We start from the raw sequence: 15,575 nt of genomic DNA, 5'->3' as shown, positions 1-15,575 counted from the left end.
TTTGCACCAGACTGTAAACGTGTTCATTTCTGCTGCAAAGTCGGCCGTTTTTACATGGAGGTTTACGAAGATTGACTCGCTTTTGGAGCCAGTCTCAAGTGGCCATTCGAGGACCTGCATTTTTTTCAGCCTCCAAGGTTTTGTGAACGGGGTCCTTCGTACTGATGACCCTACAAAGAATCAACACCTGAATCTGCAGCTTAACTCCACTTTATGGGTTAGGTTAAGTGCTTTAATGTCCCCAAGGGGATAGTCTTTTTCACACAAGTCAGTTCTTCTTCATGGCAGAATACATTTAAAAAGACACAACACATGGACATCATATACAGATAACACAGACAGCACATAGCCATGATCTAGATATTTTGCTGAGGGGCCAAAACTTCTTTAAAAATGGACTTTCCTCCAGTCTTACACCCTAAATCTACGGCCAGGTGAGAGTAGAGATATGGAGCTTGTTGAGCTTTCCATTCTGAAAGTTCACCTGGTTAATTTTAACTGCTTTCATAGCGTTCACGCTACAATCTTCTTTAGTCTGGTATTGTCAAGCATAATTTAGATACTTTTGTGTTACTGAGTTTGCTGACTTTATGACTTGAGCTACCATACCAAACTACAGTTGAGCATTTTGCTCATTATCTGGTAATTGTAACATGTGGCCACAGTGTCTAACGTTAAGCAAAAGCTGCATAATTTCACTTTAAAGGCACCCTGCTGAGTTTTTGACCACTAGCGGTTCTGTGGATTGTTTTGAAGAGATGGTCCCTCTGTAGTTTAAGTCGTTCTGTACATTCAAGAGTCAGGCTGTAACAGCTGCTGGTGATACAAAGGCGCCATGTGCATTCAACATGTCTGTTAAGCCCATACACAATGTGACTGTAAACAAATCTGTATTTGTTTGAAAGGCTCCACAGTGTTTCAGTTTGAAAACCCTTTTAAAAACCTAATCCTAGACTAGAATGAGTTGTTTTTCTTCTTTTTACTTCTTTTTCAGAGGAAATGTTTCTTCTTGTTTCTGTTACTTATCTGATATATAAGCACAGAAATCTTAATCAATCACATATTTATGTATTCACTTTATAGATTTGAACATTAAGTTACTTCACAGACTCAAATGATCGATGGTCACCAGGTCAGACTCAACAATTCAGCTTCAATTGTGGTTCAATGTGGTTGAAACATGATCATTTACTGTGTTGTACGGCTGCAGACGTCACCTTTGTTAAGATGCAGCAGATGTTTGCTCCAGTTCACATCCTCAGCTCAGTGAGTTTGTGAAACTTCCTGCCCTGATGTTCAGCTGTCTTCGATGATTCAGTCGTAGCCACCTTTGAGGTTGAGTTCCTCGTGACAGCGCGGAGAATCAGGAATTCCCATTTGGGTTAAAGAGCACCTCAAGAATCAACCATCTGAAGACAGAAAAGAGCCCTCACTTCAGGAACCATTGTGTTGTTTACCACACCTACAGCACGAATACTGACTCACTTTTAATGCAAAGACCTAAGTAAAGAGAAGAGTGATAAATCATGGAGTGCGAAGGTTTTCATGACAAAATATGTGATTAGTTATTGATACCTCAAAGAGATCAATGTGGAAATTGTGCTTTACATGGAAAAACCAGTGGAAAAACATACATTCCCAAAACACCATACAGTTAAAAGTAGCTCCTAACTTTAACTAACTCTTTTTCAAAAATGGGCATGTCAGTCCTAATTTTAGAATATTTTTTGGTCAAAGAAAGAGTGTCTCACAGTGTTTTAGTGCTAAAATCAGCTCCTGAATCTGGAAAAAGTGAGAAGAAGTCAAGTGGGCCCCATTTCTACCAGTTCCCCCCAGTGAATTCTCCTCTGGTCCTTCTTTCAGGCACAAGTTGAGCAACAAGTGAAAACTGTTAAAAACTGTTCTGGCGTCCACTTTGGTTATTTGACTTGCATTTGCACCTCCTACAATCAGCCGTGGTCATTGTAGTCTGATAATTACGAGGCTTCTTACGTGGATACCTGCTAATTTAACGAGCTAGCAGACATATAAGAGGTTGACAATTATGTGTGCATACGCTTGACTAGTCATTAGCCTGTATTACTCTTTGTTTCTTGATAAATCGGTGAGCCTACGTTTAAATCTTTATTATTAATTAATAATTTATTATTAATCTTTATTTTCAATGAAGCAACATACCAACTACAGTATTTCTATCAAGAATTCACCATCAGACCCAAAACAGCCAATCACAGTTTCATGAAGCATGAAATCTTCCCTAGCAACGGGGTCAACCCCGCCTTTTCTCTTAGCTTAAGACTTTTGCCGATTCCTTAGTAATTTAAGAGAGGACTCTTATCCGGGAACTTTCAGGCTGTTTAGGAGTCCTCAAATGTTGTGGGAATACAGGTCCAGATAGCGAACATGAATCTATTTAAGCTGAAATTCACCGAAACTAAACTGCTCACAGACATCCAGGCTGTTCTCATGCAGTTTTCGTACGTATAACAATGAAAAGTAATGTGCAGTAATTTGTGTGTATTCCACGTATTTATTGTGTGTGATGTAGGTCAGGTTGTTCTGGCGGCTGGCTCCTAAAACACATGACCTCCCAGGGGAGCAGGGTTCAATTCCTGTCTATACTTAACCAATCCACAGCCTTTTTTCTAATCCTAACCAAGTGTTTTTCATGCCTCACCCTAACCGTCACCCATTGTCGGCTAAAATCAGTCTTGTAACATTGTTTTTGGTGAATTGTTGCACTTCCAGTCTGGCAACTTGCGACTTCCGGTCCGGTCCTCCGGTCCGTCAGCGTGTTTTTATGTACAAATTTCTGTGCAGAACTTTATGTAGGATTTGCTACGAATGTGTTCATGAGAACACGCTGCGACAACAGCTCATACTGTCTGATGGAGAACCTCGAGAGTTTATAGAAATGCTTCAATGATTCATCAAATAATTAGATGACTGACATTTCTGCAAAGTCATTTTTTAAGAAAATCTCCTGGTTCCAATTTCCCTAATGAGAGGGTTTGAAAAAAAGATATGTGAAGATGAACGGTATACTGTTTTTTGGATACAACGTTATGTCAGTCTGAGTGGTTTGTTGTGTTTCGCGTCAGCCGAAAAAAGAGCTGCAAGATAATGAAGGAAGCTGAAGAACTAGAAGTCTCTAGTTCACAACATTTCTCTGCTTAGCATGACAAAACCTTCAGCATGGTCAACAGTAATCCAAACTGATATGTACAGTTATATTTTTATTTTTATTCATCCTATGCAGGCTCATTGGTGGGCCATCCTGCTGGCTATCCTGACTCTGTCTGCAGTGATGGGATGCACCGTCTGCCTCTGCGGCCGCAGGCTAAACGACCCCGACCTGGAGGAGTGACGTCTGACTTTTTGATACCAATCACCTCTGGGAATACAAGTTTTTCATGACAAAGCACATTAGGATTCAATCATCTGGGATTTCTAAGTGTCAAAGTCATGTTGAAGAGATTCAACTTTGAGTTGCAGGTGACCTGTGAAGACACTTACACCTGCTCAACGCCTCTCACACTGTTTTGTTACCTTATATCTTTGTACGTCATCGTGCATCTGCCATTTTCCTTGCCTTGTGTCACTGTCTGATCAGATGTCGACAAGTGGTGAAAGTCTCCTGTGATGTGTGTGTCGTGGAAAACGTCGCTGTTGCTGCCAGCTGTGGGTCACTCAACCCCCCTTTAGAGGCCTCATAGCACGATACAGCGATTTAAAGCCAAACGTCCCTGCAAAGACTGAGACGCTACCTTGTTCCTTGCTGTTGTATTTGAATTTGAGCCATAGTTTCAGCCTTGATGACCATAATGCTTTCCATCATAATGAGACTTTACGAACTTTAAAATCCTCACAGTGTGAGTGAGATAAACAAGTTGAATCTAGTGGACCTTTGGCCTACATGCTGTCATTTGTATGGCACGTTTACAAAGTTAATAAAGTGACCGTAAACATGTTTGTTATCTCAAAGACTCTTTTTTACCTTTTACGATTTCCTGTGGTGTAAAGTCAATCATTATATCCACTCAGGTGCTTTACTTGAGTACAATTTTAAGGTGTACTTTAGTTGACTATTTCCATTTCACTTTTTTTTAACAGCTACAAATTCAATTTATTTCAATTTAACAAGGGAACATTGCAAATGAATGAAACACATGATCATACATGGGTTGCCAGCCCATTACCTTTTGTTAAAGGTTCAAATTTGTCATGGGAAAAAAAAGCACATTTGTCACATTTCAGACGTCCATGAGTTGATAGCAGCTCTATCACAGAGAGATTTTGTCCACATTGGTAGTTTGAATGATCACATTAGTAAAGCTGTACGGACAAATCTGATAAAACAAGATTTTTTGCAGTCACTTGAGGTGTTTTTTTTTTTGTCAAAATACAGTTAATGCGCTAAATTCTGATGTCACGAACATTTAACTCTTAAGTGATCAGCTGTTTTGCGCTGTTTTATTATTTTTTGGGCAGATTTTCAAGCCTTTTATTATGTAGACAGACAGGAAATGGGGTGAGAGATAGGGGGAGACATACAAGGGTTAGCGTCGAATGCACGACTGCTGCCTTGAGGACCTTCAGCCTCTTTACATCGGGCGACTGCTCTAACCACTCAGCCATCAGCCGCCCCTCTTTTGCAGCCTTTTGCGCTCTTTTGCACGTCTTCGTCTCTGGACAGCATGAAACATGACCAATACTAGCTGAACCAAAGTCCTGAAATCCTCTCTCCATTTTTCTCTCGTAGATGTGTAGGATGGCCAATGCAACTTGTTTTGTTTGTTTGTCTGATTAGTAAGACATATGCAGCCTATCGCACCAACTTCTGACCGAACTATGCTGTAGCCTAGTTTTTTTTTAGCTCCAAACTAGTTAGTGGACGTGTGTCTAATGAATTAGCATTTCAAAAGTTTGCTTAAAATTAGTTTAACAGTTGAATGGAAACACAGGTATTGTTGAGGTCCAAAGATGAGGGGGAAAAAATACTGAATTGTGTAGAACTTATATATATATATATATATATATATATATATATATATATATATATATATATAATCGTGTCATGACCCCCCAGATTTAACTTCTGACCCGTTAGAGGGGTCCCAAACTGTAGGTTGTTAACAACTGCAATAAACTACCTACTTTTAACTGCAAAACATTTTGAGCATTTTTGAATGTTGAGGGGGATTTTGTAATGTATATTATGATTACTGCCTTGGTTGACAATTCTTTGCTCTTTTGTAACAAAATCAACCTTGACCTGGTGAGTATGAGCGATAACAATGGAACATTTTCATTATTGGATACGTTTGTTGTCATTTTTCACTGTCACAACCCTCAGATAAAAGTCAGGCTCAGGGTGAACTCCCAGATGGCGAATTTGGTTTATTTAAGAATTTTTACAGTACAGTTTATATTTACAAATATGTACAAAAGATTTTAGAAATGCACATTTAACATTTTAATTTCATCCAGAGGTAAAAATATGTAACTAACAGTGGCATGTGCGACAAAATCTATCATCTGTATGTTATGGTATATACATAACTGTACAAGTAACTTGGTTTAGCAATCTCTTCCTGTTTTCAGTGCAAAAGTAAAACATTTCCACATTTTTAAAAGTAGGTGGAAATGAAGTCACAATGATTACAGTACCGATCTCTAAAGAGCCTTGGTTTAGATATTTATCACAGAACTGGAAATGTAAGTATGAATAAAAGAGCATAAGTCAAGAGACCCTTGAAAGACAGATTTAACAAAAAGACAACATCAATATTAACGGTGCTTTCTGCATCACGCTGAACATCGCGTTACAGTACCTCCGTAAAACTTTAACTGAACCATGATGGACGTAACGTCAAGTGCTTCTTTGAGGTAACAGCTTCAAAGTGTCATCTTGCAAAGGTGTAGCAGTAAAAAAAAGTGTTTAAAACTACTTTTGAACATTCTCCTGTTTCAGTAAAAGTTCATATAACAATAATAAAGCACACTGAGGTGAAAAACAGCAACTAAGTTAAGGCAAGTGTAATTTGCAACAACTTGCCCTAAACTGTTGCCAGTTAAGGCACACTGTTACAGGTCCCACAGTCACGTGCAGCGCTGTGAGCCACAGTGGTGAATGCGCTGTCAGTTAGATAACACATTAGGGTAAATCAACTGTACCCCATTGCATAAAACACCAAAGGAAATCCATCTTAACGGTTGTTTTCCCCTCTTAGAAGTGTCCATGGACACAGAGGGGATGTTATTCTTCACAGTGGTCACTTTAATCATATTAAACGTGAGGTATTTTACACAATGGGACATCAGTACCTCCAGAACTACTAGGTGAATCCATCCAGTCACACCTGAAGTGACTAGTATTTACTTTATGTGCAACAACGAAGTTACAGTTACGTGTCATAAAAACAGCTCTTTACCAAATATTTTTACAGTATTCACACACACATTGTTTTAAATAACAAACATACTTCTGTGGATATATACAAGGCGATGGGAGTTTTGCATGATTTGAGAAATAAAATAAGTTACAGGTGTATAAATTATTTACTTTAAGTGCTGAAATGGTCTGAAGGGCGTTCAACGGTGGAGTATTTTCTTCGAGGTCAGTGGCTCTCCAGAGTTACTCTACGGACAAAGAGAAGTGTGTTTTTATTTTAAACGCATTTGCAGTAATGTTGATAGTGTTTGAGTAAACTGCAGACGGGAACTTACCTTTTTGGAGTTCGTTTCGTGTTCGTCCTCCACGCATCCTTGCATTTAACAAATGTGACCTCTTGTGTTAATTTCTGAGCTTCAGGGTCTTTTACACAGAACACCATCCTGAAAAACACAAACCATCTGTATAAGCGCTCCATCCACTCAAATATCTTTATCAATGGCAAGATAACGGCTATTTGCTCATTTTCAGGTTCATACTTGTATTTTGGTTTCTAACAGAACACACTTACGTGCTTTATTGTCATACTGTCTGTCTGAATATACCTGCGTTCACGCTCTCTGTTTTAGCGCCTGTCTCTTTAAGAGCCCCTCCTGAAAAAGCCAAGTCTGCTCTGATTGGTCAGAGTTTTTGTGTCACATCTGCGCTCTCTGTGTCTCTGCACCATCATTGCAGTTGGGGAATGACTGTAGCACTTCACTTTCTACCTTTATATAGTATAGTTGTAACATCACAACCGTACAGCAGTCTTGACGGGTGGTTTAAAGTCACAGTTTCTGAATACGGGCTGTGTGCATTTCTCTAAGGATTAAGAAGCGCTTTGATACTTTCACAGTATTTAAACAGCACCTCCAACTGCTTTATTACCAACAAATACATGGGAAATTTCAATTTTTACAATATGGGGCCGTTAAATTATTGTTTTTTCATCTCATTTCCAGGATTTCTAAGGCTTCGTTTGAGTCTTTTTCCCGATATATATCACATCTTACTTTTGTTGAGTCTCGCCAGCTCGGATGCGGATCTTGTGAACCTCCATGTTGGCGCTGTCTGAGTCACCAGACCACCAAGAGGAAACCATCTTCAACATATTGGACGCTGACCAGGCGGCCGTCTCCTCCCATTTGAACTTCAGCATCAACAGATCTCCGATATCTTTCTCTGTCACGAGCAGGAATGAATGCGTCTTATTTGTCGCTATTTTCTCCTTCCTGCCCGATAGATACAGAGAGAAATGTTAGTGTTTAACTCGTAGGAATATTTTATTTAGCTTAGCCTCATAAACTCTGCACCATAAACCGTGATGTAACCCCACATAACCAGAGCAAATGTTGCCAAGTCTGCGGTTATATCACGCTTTATGGTTTCTACTTCATGACTACTGTTCCAAAACAACATAACTTCAAGATGCACGTCACATGCTGTAATTCTCTTTAATGGAGGTTTTTTAAATTACCAACTCACAGTTTAAGCTCCAGTTTTTCAGCCTCTCCTTTTGTTCCGTACAGTGAGACAGTGAGTGACGGCTCCATCTCCGAACGGTTCAGCTTACTAGAGAAGTGGATCTTGAGCTGATAGTGGTAAACTGTAGAGCAAGAGAGGATTGGGATCATTTTAAACATGCTTGCAGGCTGCTGTAGTGAAGCTGCTCCAAAATGGATTTAGTTGGACCTTGTTTTTGCAATGTTATTTTTCATCTGATTATAGTTATGTAGGAAAATTGTTCAACTTTCCACAAACTGAACTATCCACTTAAACAATAAAAAAAAAAAGTCCACTCACCTCTGAAAGGCATGGAGGCTCGTGTCTTGGTGTACATCTGAACGTTGCGTGCTTTGCGAACCTTGCTGATGTCGTAACCCACTGCGTTGCAGCGGTTTTTGCGGCAGCTGAGACACATACCGCGGTCGAACATGTCGTTGCTGCCGCATCTGTAGGCCTTGGCTGCTTCCTGCTCGTTCAGCAGAGAGTCGATGAACAAGTGGACCGAGCGCTCGTGTTCACACTTCACTGCATCAGTAATAGCTGAGGAGGTAAGAGGGAACACATTTATTTATTATTTATTTGGTTTGTTACTTTTCCATTCATTTCTCTGTTTATTGTGCAACTGACAGTAATGACAAGCAGCAAGTAGCGCCAGTGTTATTGAAGCTGCTGGACTGTGCACTGTGTCTGTGCTAATAATCATAAAAATGTGCATTGTAACCTGTCTGCAGCAGATACACCATTGTCTAATGGTTGGTTATATTGGCTGTACTGTATAATACTTTTGAATAATTCATTATTATGTGAAGAAAAAAATCCCTCTGAGGCTGTTTGCCTGTTTAAAAACAGCACTTATGGTCATCATGGTTGATGTTGGATGCTTAAAAAACAAACATATATTCAAAAAACGATCTGCTGATAACAGAATATCTGTTTGGTTATGGAAAAGCATATGTAAAGTTGTCTTAAGTATTTTAGATACTCTCCAGACACTTAATTCAAACTTAAATAATGTTATTATTATTCTCAATATATATTCAAAAGAAAAACTAAAATAGAAATCAAGTACATTACGAGTCGGAGTCTTTCTCACCAAATAACCCCAAGTTAGCGATCTTCTCCAGAGCCCCTCTCAGGTTGCAGCCTGGCTGGAAGCTGCCTCCATTGGGGTAGATGTCAACGTGGCCGACAGGCTGCTGGATCCCGATGCTGAGCCCCAGAGAGCCCCGTGTGAAGGTGTGGAGGACGTCAACAAAGTGAGCGTCGTCGGGGGACAAACGCCTGTGGGCGTGCTCTCCCTCAAAGTCAGGGCCAGCTGGGTCCAGACCTGCAGACAGAGACAGGAGGCAGTGAAGTTACAAATCAACTCACAATTAACTGATCTTTCACCAGGTAAACTGCATGTTTCATCAAATAAAGTTTTTTTTACCAGTTATTCTTCCGACTTTATTGGTCGAGTGGCTTCCAGCGAATCCTGCCACGTGAGCCCCGAGGCTGTAGCCAATCAGGTGGATGTTCTCTAGAGGCATGTTGGTGGTTTCCTTTAAAGCACATTAATGATGATTGATTTAGGAAATCAGAGAGACAAATACTCTCTTTCACTGACAGACACATCCTGTTAAATCGTGACTAGTAAATGCATGAAAAATAATGTTTCTGTGGATTGATAGTGCGTTCTCAAGCTAGTTGAGGTCTGTGAGTTGCCAGTAAAGTTACTTTGATTAATAAAGTATCTGTAAACGTGTTTTGGGTTGTTCTAAAAAGTAACAGCTTCATGAGCAACTCTCCAATGTTTTAAAATACAGGGTTGGTTCTTGGTGAGTGAAAACTCATGATCATTTGTAAATGAAGATGTTTTTTAATGTTATAATGTATTATTGGCTCCAATGTTCTTGTGTCAGAGATCATTCAAAAAGCAAAGACAACTAGAAACTTTTAATAAAGAGGTATACGAAAAAACTGTCTACTCCTCAACATGGATAGTAACAGGGTGTAACCACTGACCTCAATCCAGTCAATGAAGCGAGCGATCTCGTGCCCCACTGCTTTGGTGTTCTGAGCTGCGACCACATAGTGGTTCTGTGCCGAGGTGAGCCAGTCCACCACGATGACGTTGGCATTCTGCTCTCTGTTGTACAGCGCTGACACCAGCTTCACCACCCAGCTTTCAAACATCCCACTCAACTGTTGAAATGACAGTCAAAACATTAAAGATCCCCTCCAGACATGTATTAAAATACATACAAATAGTCTGCTTGGAACAATAATGAGAGTCTGATATGTTTTTCCTGCAAAGGGAAGCATTATTTCCACATTAAATTAATAATAAAAGGTGTCTTCTCCTTCTACCTCATTGAAATATATCTGTATATATGTAAATGTTGTTAGTTTCTAAAGTTTTCCAAGATGTCACCTACTGCACTGGTAAGCCCATTCTCAGTGGTGGCTTCAACTGTCTACATCACATTGTATACGTTGAATATCAAGTACCAGGACTGACTTTTAGACTAGTTGTGATGTCACAAATCATGCTCGTAGGCCCGCCCCTTGAACTCCGTTTTCAATGAGCTTTGCGCTCATGAATCATTCCACTTTAATGTGAAAACAGCCTTCAAATGTCGAACTTTGCACATGCAGGCTCAAAAGCTCAAAACGTCCAACAGGAGGAACAAGAAGCAAAACATATTTTTGAGTGAAGGGGGACTTTTAAAATATATATATAAAAGTAGTATTCATTTAAAAAGGGAGCTCAGGGAGAATCAGAGCCACCTCCAGTCTCATGTAACTTTACATATTCTGCTTGGTTTTAACTACAACATGTTGCTGCTTGTCGAGAAACTAAGTTGTGTGGATTTGAAGAGGCTAAAAGCACTGGAATTTGGTTAAATTCTGTAATGACACACTACGAGTCACAAGTGTTTTCTTCCTTAACGAAATGAACAAAAGCCCTTAGGTGTTTTTAAAGTCAGGGGCAGGTCCCAACTGGCCCGAAGCAACTCCACTCACTGTCCACCCGTGGATTACTAGGAAGGTTTTGGAGGTGCTGTTGAAGGTGCAGGCTGCCAGGGAGTCGGGTTGACCGGGAATGATGTAGCACAGGTCGTCATCGGGTTGCGACGGTTTGCGGAGGGAGAATTTGACTAAAGTTTGATTGCTGTCATCCTTGTGGTCAAACAAGCCTTTCAGAGGGTCGAGGAAGTTACCTGAAAGAGAAGAGAAGCTGGGTTGTTTTTTTTTGTCAGATGCTTGAAACTAATCTAATATTCTGCACTGGGGGCGCCTGACTAGCTAACTGAGTGACTGGCTCCAATAAGCCCCTGGCCTCTCTGGGCCCCTCAGTAAATGAGCTTCCACCTTAGACTAGATCAGTCCTCCGGGGTTACAGGGGTTCACTTGGTCAAACTGAGCTCCATAGAAACCACCAAGAGGTTTTTTTTTTTCCCCAGCTTTGTTCCTGCCACCTCACCGACTATAATCCGCCGAAGTTTTCAGTGGTTCTGAAACAGTCAGCTGACTCTACTCAACTGGGGGCTGTGCTGGTTTTCAGAGTGTGTGTGTGTGTGTGTGGGGGGGGGGTTGCAGGAGCCACACAGACATTTCCAAGGATTACACTGCGGAAGGGCTGAAGCACTTTAGAGGCTCAACAGAAACATAAACAACATATAACTGTACTTGGATGAGTCAAATCGTGCTGTGTGAAAATCATTTGCCAAAACTGCACAAAGACAAGTTTAGTCACGTGATGCATCACCTCGTGTAGACCGTTAATGTTAGTCTGCACACACACCCGGATCATACACACACACATACATTACAATATCCAAGAGAAGAGACTCTTGCAACACTTTGTGTGTGTGTGTGTGTATGAGAGAGAGAGAGAGAGAGAGAGAGAGAGAGAGAGAGAGAGAGAGAGAGAGAGCTAAGAGACTAAATGTGCATGAAGTCTACATTGACAACTCACCAAAAATAGAGTCGGTGAGCTCCTCTTCCAGAGACGTCACATACTGCACCGCTGCATTCAACACCAGAAAGTACAGAAACCGAAGTCGCCACGCTCTCATTTCATTTACAGCTGTTTCCTTTTAAAGAGAAAAACCTTCTGGTTGTTTTTGTTTTAACAATAAATTCAATAAACCGGACCTCGCGGTGGGAAAGCGTCTGTATTCCTTCAGTGCGTCCTGTTGCGCCGCAGAGCGCTGATATCTGAACCACCTTGAGCTGTCCGCGTCTTAAATAGCGCCCCTGACCAGCCATTGGCTGCTGAGACCCGGGCGGGGAATGGAAAACTATGCGCTAGGTAAATCATTAGACTGCTTTATTAGAAGAGTTAACAACACGGGCTGGCAGTGTTTGGATTCTCATTAAACCAGGAGAATGTTTCTAACTTCAGAAATGTATGTTTACGCACAACATGAGTAATGCAGGACATTACTTCTGCATGCTTGGTGACTTCCCAGGCTTTATTTATGAATTAATGAATCGATTAATTGATTGAATAATTACTATTTAGTTAATCAGCTGCAGAGAAAGGGGAATAAAAACAGTGGTGACTCAAGACTGGACTTGGACTTGGAAGTTAAAGACTCAACTTGACTTGAGACATGATGACTATAATTACTTGTCTGAGTTTATTTTATGCTTTCAGTTTAAATTTTAGATTTTAAAAAAAATTGTTCACCATACAGTGATAACATATAGTGTCTGTGTAATGTTTCATCTTATTCCCGCTCCTTTTTAAATATCTAAATTAAATGAACACTTTTTTTTTAAATTATTTTGGTCTGTCTGCAGTGGTACAATTATTTAGCTTTTTGTTGTTATTATTATTGTTTTTTTATTTACATATTCAGAATAAACATTTCAATCAATCGATCAAACGTTCGCCTGATAACGACTGATATGACCAATCAACACAATTCTTCTCAATCGCAATTGCACAAGACATTGGCAGTTTTGATTGAGAAGAAATGAAATAAATGAATAAGCTTTTATAAAGTTATTAATTATAATAATAATACATTTATTTCACTGAATACTTGTTGAACAGCTTAGGTAAATTGGCAAATAACATCATTATTAATCAGGTACTAACTGCAGGTTTGACTGCAGCGTGGAGAGAGAAAGTGAATTGAGTCACATACATTTTAATTTATGCAGCAAATTTCATACACAAGATACAATGTGCTTAACAAAAGATGAAATATGCAAAAAACAGAGACAATATTTTTAAAACACACAACAAATGAAACAGACATTTAAAAGGGTAAAATATACTTCAAGTTTCTGGGTAAAAAGCAAGTTTGAAAAGATGATTTTTATCTCATAGCTTCAGCTGAATCAGACATATTTAATCATGAACTTTGAGGCCTCTGGTTCAGTTTTCAGTGGTTACGGACTGTTTGTGTGATTCAGGCTGCAGAAGGATGAGCCATGACCATCAGTGTGCCATGAGGAGCTTCTGTTGTGCACCAGACAAATATGTCACCTGTTCCCTACATGGCTGTCTCTGCACATTCCAGGGCGCAGGCAGCTTGGCTGGACATCAGGGGCCTCTTAAGAGCATTTTGGGGCCCCTTTTCACTAATCTGCTGTTGCCATGGTATCAGAGAGCAGATACAGTATGAGAGAGAGACTCGCGGAGACACAAACCTGCATCATTATTTTGTGAGGCGCTGAATGCTTGCAAGTTTCAGAGCATTTTCACTCCGTTGTTTGCTTTGTTTCAGTTCACGAAGACGCCCCCGTCCACTCAGCAACGTTCAATAGCGGTCCACAGTTGTTCTGTTCTCTTATTCTTTAGAAATCTCACCCGAAGAATTCACTCTCTCTCACCCTCTTATTTTTTCACCGGGAAAAAAAACAAAAAAAGGCATTTTACCTCATGTCTGCTCCAAGTCAACCCATGACCTATTTTCATAGATTTTTGGTCCTCCAGCCAAACGCTGTAGACATGTGAAAACGTCCTGTCATGCAAAGTGCAAGTTTTTTCTTTCTGTTTTATGATGGATGGCCACCTATATGTTGAGTGTAAGCCACAGTGTGAGTTAGTTATTTCTTGATTTCATTCTTTCTTCAAACCAAACCGCTCCAAGGATCAATTGGAAGAAAGCCGACACCACACTTTGCCCAAACTAACGGATCTTTGGGGGAAACACCAGCCAGGTGTAAAAACACCGTCAGGTAACTATTTCTATTGTTTTAGATAAATGTAGTCATCATTTATGCACTATAGGTTATTAAAAGAGTACTTAGACTATTTAGTATTTCACTCCTATATCTTTGTCAGACTCACGATAAACAATATAAAAAAAGTTTAATAAATGATGAAGCAGAAAACCGGAGATATCATTTTTTTATTCCACATGTTCTTCCTACAATACCCACAATGCATCTCAACCACAAAAGGGTGGTGTGTTATGCTAGTAATGCTAATGTAGCCACGAGACGCTAGCCTCAGGCAGAGATGAGAAGTCTGGTAAACTCAGTTGTTTTTGTTTTCTTTTTCAAACTTGTAGTTTTCAGCCCCCAAATGACGGCGCCGCCACAGCTGCAGTCGTAGCTTTTACTCCCAAAGACCTGTAAACAAATGATACTTTACACTTCCAAGATTTTTTTTTTTTATTTCATAAAGTTTCTAATTCTTTGGATAATTATTGGATTTTGGGGGGTTTTATTTGTTTTTTAATAACAGTAAGTAAGTACAGTTCAGTCCATGTTGCATGTCAACTACTTGAGGCTGAATATCTTAATTAATATCTCAAATGTTTTATAAATAGCAGTACGTACAACATATTAGTCATTTCTTTATGTTATCATTAATGTAAAAGTTATTCACTTAAATCAGGTCCCAGTGCTCAGACGTAGTGAAACTCAACCTACCTGGGATCAAGTATCTGCAACATGTGGACGGTGTGTGCTACAATTTGCAACCATTAAAATAATGACACTGACCATCACAGACTGCTATCATAGGACATTCTTAGTTTCCTTTACTTCAAAACGCTAGCTTTTGACCTCTTGCATTCACTGTCTGGGTAAAAGAAATGTGTTACATACCAGCTGGGGATTATGTGCTAATGTTGTGGCAAGAGCATTTGGCTTCACAGCCGCTGATTTGTTGCCCAAAAGTCCGGCTCGAGATGCCAAGATAAACTGGGCAGGAGGCCGATGAGGCGATGGTTGAAAAGTTACAAGCTTGTTGCTGGAAAGGTCAATTGAACGTTACAGTTCACATTTTGTCACATAATCAGTTAACAGTGTGGCAATAAAAGGGACAGCTTAAAACAACGTAAAATCTCTTTTCATATTGATTGATTAGCCATAAAAGACAAGTAGATCCAAATCAATAGCTCTGCCATTAAAGGTTTGTTTACATAAATATTATTCTTAAACACAGAAGTTATAACTGACAGCTCTGTACTAAACAACCAGTCTTTTGTTTATTTAGGGGAATATTATCAATATATTAAGAGTTTTAAAGACAAAGTTTCATGCTATTCCACCACTTTGGTCCAAACTAATTCCCAACAGCCTCAACTTTAGTGCTGATTAGCAAATGTTAGCATGCTAACATGCTAAACTGAGATCATGGTAAACATTATACCTGCTTAGCATCAACATGTCATTGTGACCATTT

General features: G+C 39.7%; 2 protein-coding genes across 2 annotated transcripts in view; one reads left to right on the top strand and one right to left on the bottom strand.

Moving 5' to 3' along the window:
• Positions 1–3,908, top strand: part of LOC310945051 (disintegrin and metalloproteinase domain-containing protein 10) — a 33,380-nt gene extending 29,472 nt beyond the window's left edge. The window contains exon 15 of the mRNA XM_083910993.1: positions 3,260–3,908. Within this exon, the coding sequence (XP_083767119.1) occupies positions 3,260–3,367 (108 nt within the window). The 3' untranslated portion in view covers positions 3,368–3,908. The remainder of the gene's footprint in view (positions 1–3,259) is intronic.
• A 1,486-nt stretch (positions 3,909–5,394) lies between these two features.
• On the bottom strand, positions 5,395–12,118 carry lpl2a (lipoprotein lipase 2 a). Its single transcript, XM_083911161.1, has 10 exons — positions 11,901–12,118; positions 10,946–11,142; positions 9,944–10,123; positions 9,369–9,480; positions 9,033–9,266; positions 8,237–8,479; positions 7,919–8,039; positions 7,447–7,665; positions 6,730–6,837; positions 5,395–6,642 (listed from the first exon to the last, which is right to left on the bottom strand). Exons 1-10 carry the CDS (start codon positions 11,998–12,000, stop codon positions 6,621–6,623), a joined length of 1,536 nt encoding a protein of 511 aa, XP_083767287.1. The 5' UTR covers positions 12,001–12,118; the 3' UTR covers positions 5,395–6,620.
• Positions 12,119–15,575: the final 3,457 nt, after the last annotated feature.

Source organism: Echiichthys vipera, assembly GCF_963691815.1.
Source record: "Echiichthys vipera genome assembly, chromosome: 3".
Taxonomy (NCBI): Eukaryota; Metazoa; Chordata; class Actinopteri; order Perciformes; family Trachinidae; genus Echiichthys; species Echiichthys vipera.
This window is presented reverse-complemented; position numbering and strand designations above follow the sequence as displayed.

What these genes read in the sequence shown, in the direction of transcription:
- lpl2a (XM_083911161.1), bottom strand. Translation starts at nt 12,000, where the DNA reads ATGAGAGCGTGGCGACTTCGGTTTCTGTACTTTCTGGTGTTGAATGCA. An exon ending in CGCTAACTTGGGGTTATTTG is followed by an intron (nt 8,480 to 9,032) that starts GTGAGAAAGACT and finishes TTACCTCCTCAG; the next exon opens with CTATTACTGATGCAGTGAAG. An exon ending in GCTGGCGAGACTCAACAAAA is followed by an intron (nt 6,838 to 7,446) that starts GTAAGATGTGAT and finishes TGTGTTTTTCAG; the next exon opens with GATGGTGTTCTGTGTAAAAG.